Source organism: Drosophila bipectinata, chromosome 2L (assembly GCF_030179905.1).
Source record: "Drosophila bipectinata strain 14024-0381.07 chromosome 2L, DbipHiC1v2, whole genome shotgun sequence".
Classification (NCBI taxonomy): domain Eukaryota; kingdom Metazoa; phylum Arthropoda; class Insecta; order Diptera; family Drosophilidae; genus Drosophila; species Drosophila bipectinata.
This window is the reverse complement of record NC_091736.1, coordinates 11,188,849-11,202,315: the sequence shown is the minus strand read 5'-3', so window position 1 is coordinate 11,202,315 and position 13,467 is coordinate 11,188,849. Positions and strand designations below refer to the sequence as shown.

The 13,467-nt window shown below is 43.2% G+C and overlaps 1 protein-coding gene across 1 annotated transcript; it reads left to right on the top strand.

Moving 5' to 3' along the window:
* The first annotated feature begins 3,939 nt into the window (after positions 1-3,939).
* LOC108126943 (lipase 3) lies at positions 3,940-12,982 on the top strand. The gene is made up of 5 exons (XM_017243733.3): positions 3,940-4,590; positions 9,831-10,008; positions 10,080-10,441; positions 10,558-10,716; positions 12,012-12,982. The coding sequence occupies exons 1-5, from the start codon at positions 4,354-4,356 to the stop codon at positions 12,696-12,698; spliced, it is 1,623 nt and encodes a 540-aa protein (XP_017099222.2). The 5' UTR covers positions 3,940-4,353; the 3' UTR covers positions 12,699-12,982.
* Positions 12,983-13,467: the final 485 nt, after the last annotated feature.

Genomic DNA, 13,467 nt, shown 5'->3' with positions numbered 1-13,467 from the left:
AGCCTGTTGCCCGGTTGCCCCGTTGCCTGGTACCATGACACATTTACCAACATTGTCGTTTCGTTGTTGTTATCAGCAAGTGACAAATCTGGCGAGGCGTTTGTGTGGTTGTTGCTGCTGTGGCTGGCCCACCTGTTGTTGTTATTATTGTTGCTGGATGGAAAAGCAAACAAACAACACCGCTGGGGCTCTGACTCGTGCCTCATGTCTCATGTCTTGTTGCTGCCTACATTTTTGCCATCAAAGCCAAATACGAAAATGAAACAACAATTAAAAGTTAAGAGGAGAATCTTAAAATGCTCTTTTAAATTTTATATAAAAGGATTAAACATAATATATACTAGATCTTAGTTTATAAAAATCCTTATCTGTAAAAAAATCTCGTCAAGAGCTTTGAGATTCTGGACCTCCACTGTATACAAATGTTTTGAAATCTTCCCCTGAAATATCTCCATTAAAACATGTTTTCTATAATTAAAAAAGTCTTGTTTAAAATCCCAAAAAATTTGTGCAACTTTTCCAGTGGTAGTGTAAATTTCAAACGGCTTTTGATGTCGCCATTAGCAGACTTTTCTTGGTTTTGGAAAAATGTGTGCGGTTGGAATCGCGAGGAGATGGAAAAAGAGAAAGAGAGGCTGCCAGCTTTGCCGGCTGCCTGGCTTGGCCTGGCCTGGCCTGGCTGGAAGGTTATATAATAACAGGCTAGTTTTGCGGAGAGAAGCGACCCGAGTGGATATCTGCAACTGCAAATGCTTAAGTGCAATCAACCTGAAATTGGAATGCCAACCGATTGGAATTTGTTACCAAATATTGATGACAGTAATAGCGCTAGCTCCTGAATTTGCCAAGTTTCTGAGTCTTAGAAATCATTTTACATAATCGCCGTCGCCGAGAAGCGACTGAAAACCGCTAATAAAATACCCCAAAAACTACCATGTTACGCGGACCTCCAGTTGCCTGGGTGATGGAAACGCCCCGCCAATTGGGACTTGTTGCCGCCACCGTCCTGATTATAGTTGTTTTGGCCAAATTTGCTGTTAGCTGCTGCGATGGATGCTGTTGGCGTGGGCGTGCGGCAGGCGCCACAATTAAGTAGCGGTTTTGCATTGCCTAAGGAGTAACCTTTCACAGAGTGGGTGAGTGGGTGTTTCGGTTCCCACAACGATTTTGGGATAGCGTGGCTTGGATTTACCATATTGCTATTATGCTATTGTGTGGCTCAACCAAAGTTGCCTAAAGACTTGGTTTGCACAATAAAACTAATGTAATTGGCTTATTATGACATTTAAGCTTCCTGAATTGTATGATTTGCCAGACATATTTCATCGTATTCATTGTTTTATATAAATCTTAAACTGAGATACATAAAGTCTTAAATAGCTTAAAGCCTTTTGGCCTTAGAACGATCATTTCCCCTTAACCAAAAATTCGAATCCCTGGGGTTGGGGCAATGGGGCTTGTTTAATGGGCCGTTAAAGTGTTAGCACCATAATTAAGGGTATCCCGTGTAGTTAAACCCAACCCGAAGCAATGTCAAGTGTGACACTTAAGCACTTTTGATATCGTATTATGCATACAAACAAAAATCTTACTTGTAAGCGGTAAGATGATATGGAAATGAGATGGGCCAACCGGAAAGTGTGTCAACCGCAAAGCAAACACGCAACTCGCACAAATACTCCTGTCAGGGCCGCAAACAAAAAGCTGAGGATAAAATGGCTAAAAGCTTGGACCTCCTGGTCCCTCCTGACCTGCCTCCATTGCCTCCTTCCCTAGTACGTCTTAACACAACAATAATTTTCAGTGTCACGCTGCGGGATAAAAGCAAAGCAAAAAATTACAACAATTCGACTGCAGCGGCAATACAAATTACAAAAACTACAACATAACTCGCACCTTGTGACCTTGAGATTGACGGTATTAACCCATTACGAAACACTGGGTAATTTCCCCAGAGCACTACAATTAAACAAAGTAAGTGAGAACGTGTAACATGAATTTAATGACCAAAAATTGTATGTATCTGTGGCATGATAAAAATCCATTCAATTAATGACATCGTTTCAATTAAATATTATGGAGTGTTTGCTTTTATGATTATAATGATTTACGAGTAAACTATCTATATTTATCAAACTTACAAATCAAAAGGCTTATAGACAAAAACTTGACCAGCCACCTCTTGTTATGTATTTTTTATAAACATTTATTTATAAAAATCCTCTCTACTCAACCCATTACTTCTTTAATGGGTTAAGCTGCAGCAGTTGATTTTGGTAAATGCCTTGTTTGCTGCAATCGTTGACTGTAGTTGGTATTGGCAATTTTCGCCGGCCGAAAATCCAACACACTAAATGTTGAAAGAATCTCAGCGAGGCCGCAAAATAAGCCGCAAATAATTGCAGTCGGTACAATCCGGGCACGTTAATAAAAAAAAACACACAGCATCGCAACAAAAATACCGATTACCAATGCCAACAGGCAGCGGCCACCGGGCCAAAAGAAGTTGATGGCCCTGCCCCTCAGTTGATTGCATGTGGCACGTGTTCATGACATTCCTCCAAGTCCAAGTACGGTGGCAATGCAGTTCTGCTGCACTTTTTCATACAAATGTTTGCCTTGGTAAAGTCAATAGTATGTAATTTTGGCTGAGTTTTACAAAATTTTATATTTTTATAAAAAAAATTATATATTTTAGCAATATGCCAGATATGCCCTGAACCCTGATGGATCTCCAAGGTCGTTTCCTGCGCCGATTTTTATTCCCCCTTTCGATGTGGTAAGAATGCATGTAAAAATGGTTATTGAATTTATGATTAATTTCAGTGCGCAGTTGTCATTGAGGTCCCAACAAATTGGCCTGGCCAAGGCCGACCGGTGCCGCATGACATCCGAGATAAGCGGGAAGAGATTGTTGCAAAAGCTGGTGGGAACAGTAAAATTAAGACAAGGCCTTAAGACCAGCAATGACAAAACCCACAGATATGGATTAATGCAAAGATGCAGATAGCAAACGAACGAAATATAAGCCAGGCCAAACAAATGGCTGGCAATCACAACAAATCGCGCAATGAGCCAGTGTTTATGCTCCCGAACTCCTCCCGACTCCAGCCAGGCGCAGCACAAAGAAAAATCGTGTGTAATTTCACCTGCATTTTAATTTGGCCAAATGCAGACGTAACCCGATGCCAGGCCAAACATTTCGACAGTCGGGGGCTGGGATGGGGGCTTCAATTGCAATTACCTTGGCAGCAGCTACGCCAGCCAGAGCAGCAACCAGAAAAAAAAAGACAAAAACACGCAACAGATCCAAGTTGGTAAGACTCAAGACGTGCCAAACGTGCAACGCCTAACGGTTAAACGAATCGAACCTACTGCCCGACCGCGTCCAACCAAACTTATTTTAGCTGGAGCAAACAAAAGACTTAGGCAAAAAACTTGCTCGGCACGCGCCAAGCCATCCGATGGCACAAGTGTTCGGGGAGCAGGGGCGGGTTGGATTAAGTTGCATTGGGGGCGTCAAACATTTTTGTTCGATCAGCTGACTAATCTGGGGGAATTGAGCTAGGTCGGAATGGCTTACACTGTAAAAAAAAATAAAAGTATAGTATGACAAACAAAAATTTTAAAATCAAATATTTTAAAAAATTTTAATTACTATATAATAATTAGGTACTTGCGATTTTAAAATATATAAATAATCATAATTAATAATTAGAATAATTAGAGTAGATCTATTTCTAAATTGTCTTAATCGTGTAAAATATTTCATTAATATTCAATATCTTTAATACCAAAGTTTAATAATAAAAACACTTCATATCCAACACTCTTTACCATCCACAATCCACAGCCGCCGGGCTCAAACAAGTTGGCCCGAAGATCCCGGCTGCAACTCGGCAATTCGGCTAGCTGAGCTCACTTAGCCCTAGCTTTTGGCCAGTCGAGCTGCGAAGCTCAAGCCAGACGGTTGCCAATCGGAGTTTTTTTTCCCATGCGCCTGCGCACACGCCCCAGCGATCGAGTGCCTCGAGACACCTGTGCTGCCCATTGTGACACCTGTGCCATCAGTGCCAAGCTCTCTGCCCTTTCCTGCCTTTGCCACAGACTGATCCCAAGGATACCACCGATTAGATTCGAGTGCCAAAAGCCCGACACGTAACCGACGACTAGTGTGACGAAAGCACGGGAGAGAGCAAAAGATAGTGGTGACGACGTAACCGTTACGCTTAAGTGCAGGCCACAGTTGCATTTGCCAATTTGCCCCATTTTGTGTGTCCGACTGAGCGTGAGTCAGAGTGAGTGTGGAGTGAGTGTCGCGGTGAGTGCCGGAGTGAGGTGTGAATATTCGCGATGCGTCCCACCGTCAGCGGCCGGGGTCGCCTTCTAATGGCCCTGCTGCTGCACTGCCTCGTGACTTTGGAAGTTTGCGGCAGAGCGGGAGCCTTTACGCTCCTCTCGCCTTTCAGCTATACGTCCTTGAGCTTCAAAAATCTTCTCAATTCGGTTTTGCTGTCAAGCAATGCCAACTTGGCCGGTGTGGGGCGTAATCTCAAGTCGGACGTCCTCGAAGATGCCTCCCTCATCACGGTGAGTTCTGGGATCGATGATCTTGTGATCTTGAATAATGGAAATAATATACCCCTACAATGGGATATATTTACCGGAATTCGTGCTTTAAATAAACCATTTCAATTTTTAAACTGTGTCTGAAAACATTTTTCTGGGAATATCTAAGACCGACATGTATTTTAGGTTCCCTCTTTATCTTGAAATTGTGTTTTCTTACCGGTTTTCATTTTGTTATTGTTACCATTTCTTGGTAACTTTTCTTTGGGTCATAATCGCGTTAGGTTCTGTTCTGTTATTTATTTTCGTTTGACAGGGTTTTGTGTGTCAGAAAAATTAACGCATTTCACTACTCACTGTGGAAAGAAAGTTCCCGTTCTCGGGGTTCGTTGACTCGTAGAATTCACGTGCAGCTCGAGAACTGTTTACGGCTTTATTTGAAGTGCCAAGGGGCACCGGGAAAGGGTAATGGTCACCTGGCGTGATCAACTGCAGTTGGCAATGGATGCACCCCGACTTCCCTTTGTTTGCTTCTGGGTGGAGAGTCTAAGTGTTTGGGGGAAAGGTAGGAAAGAGAGCTCTGGTGTCGTAACTTGAGTAAATTTCGTAGCCTTTTTATGGCGTTAATCATGTCTAACTTTAGTGAGTGAAATAACAAAGCAGAGAGCACGTAACTGATGGATTTATTTCTAGCGTTGTGGCCAATTAAAAGGTTTACGAGCCTGCATTTCGAGTGTGAAATATAGCAATACTGAAAGTGTATGGACTGTCATAATGGAACAAGAACTTTCATTAATAGATTAAAATCCAGTGATTTCCACTTTGGAGAAATCGATTCAAGTCGTCGTCGACCAGTTCATAATTTTCGAGCCCAAGTACAAGACAACAATGGGCCCGTGGTAGCCTTCGACAAATATGTATCGAACACGAAATGAGCATTTTATGGCAGACACAGAAAATAAAATTCGTTGAATTCGATCGCATTTAGAATTGATGGGCGATCTGACCTTGAGCTCATTTTACATCATTTTACACCACGTGCCCAGCAATTAGATCAGCATTTTCATTGGGCGCCCAACGCGTCGGTTGTTCACACAATTGTTATTGTTACAGGTTTTCCTTGGGTTTCCCCCACTTCCCAAAAAGGTTTCCAAGGCCAGGAAATTTGCATTTGAGACTGCCGCAGAAGTCATTTGAGAGATTCACACGATTTTGCCAGCCAAATATCACTGATCACACAAAGCCAAAGATTACCCAATCGTTTTCGGGGTGGGGTCAACAAACAGATGGGCGAAAATGAACAAAGCCAATAAGAAACCGAGCCAGAGCCCCGAGTCGGTGGGGATTATTAGCAAGTGTCCGGCGTACAAGCTTATACATTTAGTGGTAATGTATGTGCAGAGCTGCGATAACGTAACGTTATTTATGCGATTTACGTGCAGACCCAGAAACTAATAAAGGGAAACAGAAACGCCGCATTTTGTCAACGGGCCGCCGCAGTGCCTTTTTGGCTGGGATCTTATGCAAAGTCATGGCTCGGCTTTTGAGCGTGTGTCTGCCATGTAACTAGAGTCGAATCGGAATAAAGCCACCGAGCCTCGTCACAATTTCTGCACGTTGCCAAATTGCATAATCGAGGGGCTGGGAGATGGCTAGATAGCTCTTTTTTTTATAAATAAATGTCTGCAAGGGAACACCTTTTACGGCAAACAATAACAAATTGAAATTGTCAACGCCACACAATAATCAACGTGCAATTAGGCTAACCTGTCCACGTCCGTGGCGCTTGACTGACTTTGAAATATGGGTTAGCAGTTTGTGCACCTTCCTTCCACGTCCCCAGCTCCCTGCCAACCACCGCCTGGCCATCACCCACCTCATAGCAGCACCTCCGCCTCCTCCAGCTAAACAAAATGTCAGCGAAGAAAGCCCGCAGGCAGTGCCTCCCAATAATCAGGAAATAGTTCGACATTTGGCTTGGATTTGCTTTTTGCATAAAAAGGTTTCATTTTTGCCTTAATTTGAATTTAAATATTTCCGCATTGTCTTTTCTTTTGGGCGCAACGTGCCAAGATTGGCAAATGGCTGTCGTTTGTAGTGATCACCTCCCACTAAGGGAGGCCAATTCTTCTTCAACATATTTGGAACCTTAAGTTTTCTTCAGTTTAGCATTAGCCTTTATATCTTTCATTTAATTTGCATAATTTAAAGTCATTGCTCTACTTGTTCCGCATCTTGAGAGAAGAGTTCAAATGTTATTAACCTCTAAGATTTTGATGTCATTAAAACGATGTCAGTCAGCGGAGTGGAGTGGCACAGAAAATGCAGCAGAAGACCCGTCTGCGAAGAGTATAGTCATCGAGGGGCCATGGCAGTCGAGTGCGGTGTGGGGGAAAAACTGGTTGGGGTCGTCGCCGATGACATCGAGACGTTTCGACCGGCAATCTTCATAATGAGTGTGATAAAAGTCGAAGTCAATATCAAGGTCAGTTACAAAATGAGCGATTGGGGCCCCGATTGGAGATCCATCCATCCGTCGGACTCAAAAGTGGCCAGTGCCTCTTTGAAGAAGTAAAGCCGCTGACAAGCTCACCTCAAGTTCGACCAGCAAAAGTGTTTTATGCAAATGAATCAAAGGCACGCCACAAAGCCACTACAACATCGCCAAAACGTTGACACTAAAAATTTGCATTGAATTTAAGAGGAATAAAAATAAAAAAAATTTTAAATCTGGCAAAACATGGAAGACCACGCACACCCTTAATGTCATGCAATACTGGATGTACAGTAAACATTTAATAAACAAGATAAACATTGATTAAATATTTATTTTATAAAACAAATGAGAAGAACTGATGTAGCCTCTAAAATACATTTATTTTATTAACCTCTAATGAACAGTATTAAGTGTTTATTATTCCTTATGTCACTGTTAAACCAGTAGGAGTGTTAATAAACTTAAATCTTTACACTTTTAAGCTTTCTAAAACGTAACAAAACTTGTCTTTTATTCAAAACTCTATTAAATAGTCTCCACTGTATGAAATAAATACACAAGTTTGTCAATTAGCATGGACACAAACCGGAGGCAGCCAAACACAAAAATTAGTGGGTCATGATGGGCATTATGATAATCGAGTCTCAAGACTATGTTGTAGGTGCTAATGAGGTTTTTGCGGCTTTTGGCCTAACGAACCAAAATGTTCAGTTAGTGAAACAGTAAAAATATAGAAAACAAACAATCAAAAAGACGTTCAAAAAAATTGTAAATAAAAAAATGGCTCCACATCGAGACAGCCACAATTCACTTTAACGTTGGCCCAGGTCGAAATCTGGGCAGTCGAACATTTACTTTCCTGCTTTTTAGCATTTTTTTTTGTTGGGTTGTATTTTTGCCACTCTTATTTATTTAATTATAGTTTTTCCACCCGTTTGTGTGCAATGTGTGCCTGATTTATTTGCTGTAGCTGTGCATTGTATTCAAATTGGCGTTAAAACAAACATTTCAATATTTGTGCAATGCTTTGTTTGAACGGACTTTTGTCTTGTTTTACGGCTTTGTCAGTTTGTTCAGCAAATGAGTTCATTCAGGTTCTGTAAATGGTGGCAAATCAATTTAATCAAATCGACGTAATTATGATCAACACTTCAGTCAATGGGTGGGGAGTCCCATTGCTAAAGTATCAAAATATTTATATAATTTATTGGATTTTTTTTTGCAACGCACATGGTGAGTTATTGTTTCTTGTCCCCGAGATAAGCATTGCTAAATTTTTATTACTGACCATTTGTCGACTCTGGGGATTTCAAAACATCTTTTTTCGAGATTGGCCAACACATACGGGCGGAAAAATCCCGCCGCCAGCCTAGCAGCAGCACTTGGTTGCATCTTTGCAACGCCTGCTAGGCTCTGATCTCCGCAAATATTGGCCAGCTGTGTTGCAAAGTGTGTCATGCGAAGAAAAACAAAAACTTCACCGAGTAGCATCGCTTCAGCATCTGTTGCAATTTTTTTCGGGCCGGGCCAAGACGATTTAAGCGGCTTCTTCGCACCTCGTTCGTGCGTGTCTTTCATTCATTCTTTTTTGGGGCCAGACCCAAGAAAACAAAAGGATTATGCAAGAGTAGAGCCAAGGAAATTGCCAAAAACAAAATAAAAATCAAAATAAAAATAAAGCAAATTTATGCTTAAACATTTGGCCAAATCGGCCGAAAAAACAAAACAAGAAAGAAACAGAGCAGGAAAAAACATTTCGTTGGCTTACTTTGCGTACCACTTCCTCATGTTGTCCAACCAGCCGGCAAGTCAGTTGGCCAATTGCAGTGTTTGTATTATTTTCTGGCCATTCGCTGCCAAGGTTAATTAAAATGCCAGGCAGCTCTCTGGGAGAGACTCTTTCTGCAGTTTACTCACTCGTCGGTGCGGTCGTTTTCAAATTTTTGAGTAATCGCGTGTTTATAACTTAATTTCAGCAATTGTGTTACGAGTATTACGATTTTTTCTTCGGCCACCCACTACCCACAACCCAAATGCGCTTACATAATCCACAACTTATCAAAAGTATCACGGATTCCTGAAAAACCTATAAATCCATTCGCCAGCAGGAAGAAAAGTATGCTGTCATACAGTGCGTATGCTTGATACGTGACTGGGTTCAACTATGGGACGAGACTTATAGGGGCAACCGCGTGGGCCTTACGTTCAATAAAGCATTCCCAATGATTATCATGTTACGTAGTTGTCAGTTATTTTGGAATTCAGCGGTGTCAATAAAGAAATTCTATAAGGTTCTATGTCGTACTTGACACTAAAAATAGTTGGCTCGTCAAAATTCCCTGGCAATTCTTCTAAGATGAATTTTTTGCGAGAAAATACTTGCATTATTCAGTGGCTATCCAGGCACAAGCAATTTATCCAGCTATTCTAGACCGCAACAGCTTGGCTGGCAACTTTATTAACTTGTTGATGCCACAAATTAAAATTCATTAGTTCCAAATGACTGTGGTTAAGGCCAGACGAATGCCTCGATGATGATGAGCGCTCTGGCGGCGACTCCCGGTGCTTTTCCACCTGAACTATGCAAATTCAAGGGGGGCTAGAACGGGGCGGGGGTTTGTTGGCTAAAACGAAGAGGAACAAAGAACCCGAGCTGGCGGAATACAGGCAACTCAATTTCACACTGCCATGATTTGCACTTCTAACACCTTTCTATCCATCTTCTCTTTTTTGGATTTCATCGCTTTTTTATGCGTTTCCTCAGCCCAAATTAATACGCAAATATGGATATCCATCGGAGACCCACACGGTGGTGACAAAGGATGGCTACATCCTGGAAATGCATCGCATTCCGAAAAAGGGTGCTCAGCCTGTACTACTAATGCACGGCATTCTGGACACGTCGGCCACCTGGGTGCTGATGGGTCCCAAGTCCGGATTGGGTAAGTGAAACAACTCCAAAGAAAATTGAAAAAAGTTTTGTTTAAAGTCTAAACTCATTTAAATCCGGCAGGGTATATGCTCTCCGACCTGGGCTACGACGTGTGGATGGGCAACTCCCGGGGCAACCGCTACTCAAAGAACCACACCAGCCTGAACAGCGACTACCAGGAATTCTGGGACTTTACCTTCCACGAGATGGGCAAATACGACCTGCCGGCCAACATCGACTACATCCTGAGCAAGACGGGCTACGAGCAGCTCCACTACATCGGCCACTCGCAGGGCACGGCCATCTTCTGGGTACTGTGCTCCGAGCAACCCGCCTACACCCAGAAGATCACCTCGATGCACGCCCTGGCCCCCATTGCCTACATCCACGACATGAAGAGTCCCCTTTTCCGCACCCTGGTGCTCTTCCTCGACTTTCTGACGGTTAGTGGCGGTTTTGGGGCTTGTTTGGGGCACATTCATTTTCCATTTTCCATTTTACCTTTTTCCATTTACCGTTTCGTGTTTTCCACGCCGTTCTGATGCTGTTTTTGTTGCAGGCCGCCACACGAATGCTGCGCATTACGGAATTCATGCCCAACACAAAATTCCTAGTGGACCACAGCCAGGTTGTGTGCCACGACAACGCCATGACGCAGGACGTGTGCTCGAATATCCTGTTTTTGGTAGCAGGCTACAACTCCGAACAGTTGAACAAAGTAAGCAAAACCCACTGAGCCAAAAAGTAAGACATTAATATTATTTTAAAGTTTGAGGCCTAGGACTAAATTAATTTTGAACTAGTAGAACTTTAATCTATATTTGTAGCTCCAAATTTTTCTTTCTGAAATCCTAGAATTTTCATAAAACTTTTCTCCCTGTGACGTAGGGAATGCGAATTGGATTGTATTTCGGGCATGTTTGGGCCACGATTTTGCGTGACTTGCTGAGCAGAAATGCTTCGATTTGGATTCGAAATTCACGTCCGCCGACTGTCCCTCCGATTGTCTTCATTAAGTTGGCACTTAATTAAGCTGCCTCGATTGTTGGTCGGGATAGTTTCGTGTTTGAGTTTAGGCTCCGCCACGTTGCATTTTTGAGGGGAATTTTCGGGGTCTCTGTAACCAGCTGCAGATGGGCCTACATTTGCTAATAAATGTGTGCCGCAAGTCAAATAAACACACGTTAATTCCGGGGAACAATTATCGACGAATTGGGCCTAATGTCGACCACACACTATCCTAATCCCCTGCGCAGCCACGATGTTTGCATTAAATATGCTTAGCGCCCTGGCAAAACTTTGGCCGATAATCGACCACAAGATAAACACCCGCAGATTCAAAATTATGGCCTACAAAGTGCGGCCAGCTCAAATTACTTGAACAACATGCATGTGCAGCCCAGGGCGGGTCTGGGGCTGGGGCTTTTGACCTGGTCTCTGGCATTGAATGCGTGTCATTGTCGATTGTGTCAATGGCCGCCAAGAGTGGGCGGTATCTTCTCGTTGTCCTCCGCAGCCTTGTTCAAAATTGGCATAATTAACTGGCCCGGCCTGGATGCCAAAGCAACGACAACAAGCGACAATGCATGCAAATTAGGCGCGATTCCCTCTCTGACCCGACACGACCCCAAACCTAAGCCCCCAGCCAATAGCTCTATCCCAATCCTTCCGCTCCTCGGATAATGTGAATGGATATTGCCATGCTGGGAACACGTTACATGGCTGGGGCATTGTTACATTGTGTTTGGAACAGGTGTAGGATACATGCTTGCATACTGTGCACACGGGAAAAAGCTCTACAGCTTTCAAACTTGCATAAAATCAAAAATCCTTTGAGTCAAAAATATTAGCCAAAACCCATTAGAAAACATATTATTTAATTCTTTATTCAAATATTTAAGATTTCTCGAGTAATCCCCACTTCTGTAAGTGTGATTCGCATTAAAATTTCACCACAAATGTCCCCATTGAAACCATTCTAATGTATTCTTTGATGTTCACCCAATCCCGCAGACTATGCTACCTGTAATGCTGAGCCACACCCCCTCAGGCGCCTCTATCAAGCAACTGGAACACTTTGGCCAGCTAATGAAGTCCGGGCACTTCCGCAAGTTTGACCGGGGCTATCTGCGCAACCAGCTGGAGTACAACCGGATGACTCCACCGGACTACGACCTATCTCGGGTGAAGGTACCAGTAGCGCTTTACTATTCAGTGAATGATCTGCTGGTGTCCACCACCGGAGTGGATCGTCTGGCCAGGGAGCTGCCTAACGTGATTGACAAGTATCTGGTGCCCATGGAGCGCTTTAATCACCTGGACTTCCTGTGGGCCATTGACGTGAAGCCGCTGGTCTACAACAGGCTGGTGCGTAATGTGCGCCGGGTGGAGAACCATCGGGCCAAGCTGACTGCCAATCTGGCCAACTATCTGGCCATGCAGCTCCAACGTCAGCAGCTCCGCCAACAGATGCAGCAGCAAATGATGGAGGGCCTGCCGCCCAATGTTCACCTACCCCACGGTCTGGGCATGGAAATGATTGCCACTGCCGCTGCTCCGCCTGCAACCACTCCTGCCACGCCCGCCACAACGCCAATACCCACGCCTTTGCCCACCTCCGCCACAACAGAAGATTCCCTTTTGGAAGACGATGATGACATGCTGATCACTACCACTAGCTCCACAGAATCATCCGCGTGACTCTGACAACCTGGCGAAGTTCTTTTCGTTTAAATTCCATATGACTGTGATGACATTTTTAACAATTTACCGATCGCAGCATCGCCAGGACATCCAGCTGGAGAAACCTTTCCGGTGCTTCCACTCAGGCACGCCCCGCCTAGAGGCGCAATCCATTCCCATGCATCCAACAATCATTTTCACACAGATCACCAATTTTGTTGTTCGGCAGCAAGTTTCGGTCAACTTTTTAACCAGAATTGTTGAAATCGCCTTCTGTGCTACTCTTAATACTATAATTTATGTGTACAAATTTACGAGTAATTTTAAATGTATTTTTATTTTTAATAAAAGATTTATTATAAGAATAATGTTGAGTTCTAAAAATCGTTTAAAGTACTCCGCTTGATAATCGGATGAGAATCGGGGAAGATATAGCCATCACCGTGGGCCCTATAGGGGAAAACCCCATTTTGAGGAGATCCATCAGGAAAAATGAACAAAAAATCTAAAAAATATTTTGTCTCAGGATTTTGATGCAGAATGGTGGAGAATCAATCCATAAATCGTTTAAGGTACTCCGCTTGAGAATCGGATAAGAATTGGGGACGATATAGCCATCGATGTGGGCCCATTAGGAGAAAACCCTATTTTCAGGGGATCAGGGGATTTTCAGGCAATCATCAGGAAAAATGGACAAAAAATCTGAAAAATATTTTGTCTTATGATTTTGATGCAGAATGATGGAGAATTGGTTCAGAAATCGTTTAAGATACTCCGCTTGAAAATC